The sequence below is a fragment of the Cimex lectularius genome, unplaced genomic scaffold (genome assembly GCF_000648675.2).
Source record: "Cimex lectularius strain Harlan isolate CLEC.00 unplaced genomic scaffold, Clec_2.1 scaffold23, whole genome shotgun sequence".
NCBI classification, from domain to species: Eukaryota; Metazoa; Arthropoda; class Insecta; order Hemiptera; family Cimicidae; genus Cimex; species Cimex lectularius.
In genome coordinates, this window is record NW_019392690.1 from 952,213 (window position 1) to 958,277 (window position 6,065).

At 33.3% G+C, this 6,065-nt stretch overlaps 1 protein-coding gene across 1 annotated transcript; it reads right to left on the bottom strand.

Annotated features, from left to right (window-relative positions):
* Positions 1-1,327: 1,327 nt before the first annotated feature.
* On the bottom strand, positions 1,328-5,821 carry LOC106671153 (pyruvate dehydrogenase [acetyl-transferring]-phosphatase 1, mitochondrial). The gene is made up of 8 exons (XM_014402058.2): positions 5,580-5,821; positions 4,795-4,933; positions 3,152-3,326; positions 2,826-3,093; positions 2,580-2,770; positions 2,329-2,521; positions 2,143-2,268; positions 1,328-2,077 (listed from the first exon to the last, which is right to left on the bottom strand). The coding sequence occupies exons 1-8, from the start codon at positions 5,751-5,753 to the stop codon at positions 1,886-1,888; spliced, it is 1,458 nt and encodes a 485-aa protein (XP_014257544.1). The 5' UTR covers positions 5,754-5,821; the 3' UTR covers positions 1,328-1,885.
* Between the last annotated feature and the right edge of the window lie 244 nt (positions 5,822-6,065).

Here is a 6,065-nt window from a genome sequence, read left to right on the forward strand (position 1 = left end):
CAACTTACGTTCTACAGACTCGTTCAGTTTCGCTTTACAGAATGAAAGAAACTTTACAGAAATACGCTGGAGAATTTGCCACTCGGTGTTGGCACCACTGCACAACCTTGAAAAAACCACCTTGGAAAGTCTTTTCCTCTTTGAATTTTTTTTAAAAGTTTTACTTTGAACGAGATCAAAATTAAAATTATCAGCAGATAATACGCTGTTTTTTCAACCTCATCATCAGTAAGTTTTTGTTATTTTTTATTAATTTAAAACACTACCCAGTTTGACATTTTAAACATTTTTCTTTTCCTCTTCTTGGTATCTCTTCTCACACCTCTCTACATAGGACAAATCATTCACACTACACCAAAGTACTCGACATTCCTTGGGTAATTGAGGATAAATTACCTTTCACACTAATAAATTACATTCACACTACCCCATCGTACTTGATATTCCTCGGGGTAATTGGAGATAAACTTTTTCATTCATGCTAATAAATTACATTCGCACATTCATTCACTCTACAGCAGAGTACTCAATATTCCTCGGTAACAGGGGATAAGCTACTCTTCACACTAGTAAATTACACTCACACAAACATTCACACTACCCTAGACTATTCAATATTCCTCGGGGTATTTGGGGGACAAGCCCCTCCATTCACGCAAATAAATACATTCATTCCAACAAATAGCATATATCACATAAATGAAGACACAAAGATCCTGTATATAATTAAAAATATTAATGCCGTGAGATATTGGAACAGCGATTCACGCATAGGTCATTTGGGATGTCTTATTTCTTTCTTTGCAGTCCGTTATTATATGATCTCTCCACAATGGACACCTATGTGGTTTGTCCAGTGCTTGAGTTTCTTTCTTGAGCCATTTTCCAATTCCGTGTTAACCACACGTTCCGGTGGACTTAGTTGTTGTTCTGGCCCTATGGATGAGAGGGCTGCCCCTTTTTGGCTAGTTAGCCTGTTTACTGAGGTTCTTACAAAAAGATTGGGGTTGCACTGATGTCATTGGGTATGATATACACCGATGGACAAAATTAACGCACCACCCTTAAATTTTAACATGTTTAGGTTCATTCATATTTTGCATACGAAAAATAGGTTTGGTGGTATAAATAATACATTTTAAAAGAAAATGTTTATTACCTTAATTCTAAAAAAACAATTATTAAGTAAAGAACAAAAAAATGTAAAAAAAACTTTTGTTGGCATTTGTACAAAAGAGTAATCCATCAACGTAAACAGTTTCTTATATAGAGTGGTAATTGAAAGAAAACATGAAAACCTGCATTATTTTCCAGACAACACAATAAATAATAATAATAATAAATGGCAGCGTCAGTGGGTTAGGTCGTCCGGTTAGCTCCTGACAACTTATCGATGGCCCTTCGAATTTGAAATGAAAGGAAAGGATCATCCCGTTGGCCACATATACACCTGCTTTTCTGTCAAAACCCCACGCAGGTCCCGTTGTAGAGAAATGTAGCTCAGTGTGTCACATCCGACCGAAGAGTGCTCTTACAGGGACCAAGTAGGCATGAGCCCCCTTTTTTTTAACAAGGGTATTTTAACTACGAGTTTATATGAATGCTTGGATGGGGTAAAATTCACATTTAACAAACCACTTTTGCTTTTCATGTGTATTATTTATTATTACAAAAATTTACGCAGTTGCAAAATTAATAGTAACAATAAAATACAGTAAACACTAATAAATAACAATTAACTTCTAATACATGTGTACATATGTTCACTTTTTTAAATACTGGCTTGTAAAAAAATAAACTAATATACTCATTTAAAAAAAAGAAAAAAAAACTTATAGTGACTAGAATAAATCATATACAAGATTTATATAATATCATATTTACGTTACATAGGGCAATGAGAAATGAAATCTGAATCAAAGTATATTACAGTAACAGTAATGTCATCCCTGAAAAGCCTTACGATGTCTTGAGACAAGGAGAGCAGCTGAGAGATACGGGAATGTTCTATGCCATAATCAGTCCCTCCTAATGCATTGCGGAATAAGTGCGTGGCGGCATTCTTGTCAATGGGAACCTAAAACAGAATAAAAGCGATTAAGGATTATTTTGAAAATATTCGGGTGTCAGTTGATATTTTACCTTGTTAAGACCTTCCCTCCTTTGTACTAATATTTTATGTATGTCTTTAAGTTTTGTGTTGTTCGGTAACCTTAAAGGAGTGAGTGCAGCTTTGCCGCTCATATGTTCCCCAACCAATCTCACGACCTTAAAAAATATATTTTTCTCATTCAAAGCCTATTTTTGTTTAAAGAATGAAATAATTACTTGCAATGGAGACAAAAGATCCCAGAGGCCATCAGAAGCAATAACTAAAAATTTATCTTTAGGGGTTAATCTATGATACATGATTTCTGGTTTTGCTGTCAAGTACGGGGGAGTATTATAACGAGGTGGTATCACAGCAGGACCATAAAGTGGGACAATTTTTTTTTCTAGTATATCTTTACTCCATTTATACCTAAAAATAAAATTACACATTACTGTTTAATTTTCAAAAACTGTTAAAACGGCTGAACCTGAAATCTCCAAATGCTCTGAGAGGAATAAGCTGTCCGAACAGTCTTTCTTTTTCAAGGAGTGTATAACTTTCTTCGTCTGGGTGATCTTTAAACAGTCGATCTAGTTCATTTGGATTTTCACTATTGTGCTCTATACTCATCTTTTTTGCACTCCAGACTTTACCATCGTTCAAAACTCCTAAGACAGCCTTACGACAAGCATATCAATAAAAGTCGATGTCATAAAAAATTGTATACTGTTACCTGGCAATCTCCGACATTTGCTACGTGCAGATGTGATTTGGAAATATGAGAAAGGCAAGCCACTGCTCCGGACATGCAGACACCCAAAAGCTTAGTATTGGAATTGTCCAAAGCTTCCCTAGATATATCGTCATCAAGGCGAAGAAACGAAGATTCCAAAGCTTCTTTCGTTCCGTATTCTTTTACCCTTTCTTGATTTGCCATATCAAGTACATACTTTTTAAAACTCTGGGTATAAATTTCTTTAAGCTCATTAATAAATTCATGCCTGAAAAAGTTTTATAATTTTAATTCCAATTAATTAAATAAATTGTCTAAAGTGTTACCTATCGTTATAAGTCTCTAAAATATGAACTTTCCTATTTTCTTCAAGAGCTTTCGCATATTCTTTCAACTCATTCTGAGGTAGAAGGGCAACAGCGACATACTTAAGTAGCCTTTTGGCAAGGACTTGGGCACACGCAGCTCCAGCGTGGCCATCAAACACTCCCATGAGCAATCCTTTACAACAATACTACACTTAATATAGGCAAAAAAAGCAAAACCTAACTCTATTTTAACAAAAAAGCAAAATTTAACACAAAAATCGTGAACATCCAAATTTTGTCGATTTTTTTTTTCCTTTTTTATTAGGTTAGAGGTTTTACAAATTGATTTTTTTTCGTCTGTGTGTGTTTTGTCTGTGCTAGATTTTTCTGCTTTGGTTGTCCGCTGTGTTTATTCGACTAGAAATGCTTATTTTATTTTGAATTAGGTTTTTAACATGTTTAAATTTTTTAACGTATTTCTATGTTGTTTAGAATTTGCACTTTTTGACTTTTTGCTTTTTCATCACTTTGACACTCTCAGTCATAAAAACATGTTTTTTGAACCTTGTTAATGACATCGTTAGAGTTAGGTTTTACAACTTCTGCAGAGATTATTTTTGTCTGTGTTAGATTTTTCTGCTTTGGTTGTTCATTGTGTTTATTCAACTAGAAATGCTTATTTTATTTTGAATTAAGTTTTTAACTGTTTAAATTTTTTAAATATATTTCTATGTCATTTTGAATTTGTACTTTTTTCTTTTTCATGCCTTTAACCCTCTTAGTCATAAAACCATGGTTTTTGAACCTTGTTAATGACATAATCAGGATATTCATAACAGCGAAAAAAATTTTATTAGGTTAGAGTTAGGTTTTTACAAATTCTGTATTGATTATTTTTGTTTGTGTTAGATTTTTCTCCTTTGGTTGTCCACTATGTTTATTCGACTAGAAATGCTTATTTTATTTTGAATTAGGTTTTTAACATGTTTAAATTTTTTAACGTACTTCTATGTCATTTAGAATTTGCACTTTTTGACTTTTTGCTTTTTCATGACTTTGAAACTCTCAGTCATAAAACATGTTTTTTGAACCTTGTTAATGACATCGTTAGAGTTAGGTTTTACAACTTCTGTAGATTATTTTTGTCTGTGCTAGATTTTTCTGCTATGGTTGTCCATTGTGTTTATTCAACTAGAAATGCTTATTTTATTTTGAATTAAGTTTTTAACTGTTTAAATTTTTTAAATACACTTCTATGTCATTTTGAATTTGTACTTTTTTCTTTTTCATGCCTTGTTTTTGAACCTTGTTAATGACATAATCAGGATATTCATAACAGCGAAAAAAAATTTATTAGGTTAGAGTTAGGTTTTTACAAATTCTGTATAGATTTTATTTTTGTCTGTGTTAGATTTTTCTGCTTTGGTTGTCCATTGTGTTTATTCGACTAGAAATGCTTATTTTATTTTGAAGTAGGTTTTTAACATGTTTAAATTGTTTTTAATGTATTTCTATGCCGTTTTGAATTTGCAGTTTTAGCTTTTTCATGACTTCAATCAGTCATGCATTTTTTTTTCCAAAGAATATTTAGTGGTGTTAGCTGGGTTATAACAATTCATAATTAGTCAGTCTAACTTACACAATGCATTTAATCACTTTACCATCTATGAGCATAATTTTGGCTTCTGCCCTCATGTCTTCCATAGGATTGTTTGAAGCGAGCTGGTTTGAGTCATAAGATTTGACTGGGCCCGATGAAAACTCATGGGAGAATTCATTCGCCCTGAGGACAGACGTGACCTAAATAAAGACAGAAAAACAAAATGCACATATGTATACAGATATTTATATGATAAAAATGATGGTTTATGAATTGAAATTGTAAATCCTTTTGATGATACATTTATGGGCAGAGAAGATCAATCAAAAGCACTGTCAATAGATGGCCTTCAGAAGATCTGAATCCTTAGAAGAGGGATCAGCCTCACCCGTCCACACTGCACCAAACAAATAAAAAGACTAGGTACACATTTCATGAAGATAACTGCTAGTAGCTTCATGATCATCAATATCATCTTTGTTGGTCGTGTCTATTGACGTGTTAGGGCTGATCAGTGTTGTTTTGTCATTGCTTATCTTTTTACAAGTTAGTAAACAGTGAAGGAGATAGGTCTAACAAGGTTGTATTTTTTCAGTAAGAGAAACGCCAACATCAAGCATTTCTTGTTAGTTACATAAATCTAAAGTATCTTAAAATAGATTTATTTTATATAATTGATATAACATTTGTAGAGTTGATCTTTCAAATTGAATGCGTTTTACCCATTTCTATCGTACTATCACATATGAAATTCTATCGCTGAGTACCAAAAATTGCCAGTGATTTTGCAATTGGTACCAATCAGTAAGTGTGAGACTTATCAGCGATTAATCAAAACTGACTTACTTCCATAGGCGAGAGTCTCGAATGGTGGATATTGACGTCCTGGACATTTCCACGAGAGTAACGTTTCGAATTTAATTTATGAAGGGCGAGGGCAGGCCTTAGGAAGTGTCTGTCGGTTGTCAACTGAAAGGAATTTAGTGTCAACGATGTGTAAAATCGACCCCCCAATGCCATAACAGAAACAGTGTTATCTCCAGAAAGAAACAAGACCCTCGAGCAACCTTCTCTGAGTCCAACTCTTATCAAGCCTTTGGACGGTGGCGCTCTCAGAAATGATCAGTTTCAAGAACCGCCCGCCTCCAATATGAACCATACTATACTTAAAAAAAAAATAAATAAATAAATATCTGTAATAATAATATTATAAAATATTATTATTATTTAATAATAATAACTATTATTTGGAGATCGTGAGATGCGGTCTGGTGTGAGATAGGTTTTAGAAAAACATTTTCTTTATAGTGCCACCGTTTCGATCTTTATTGA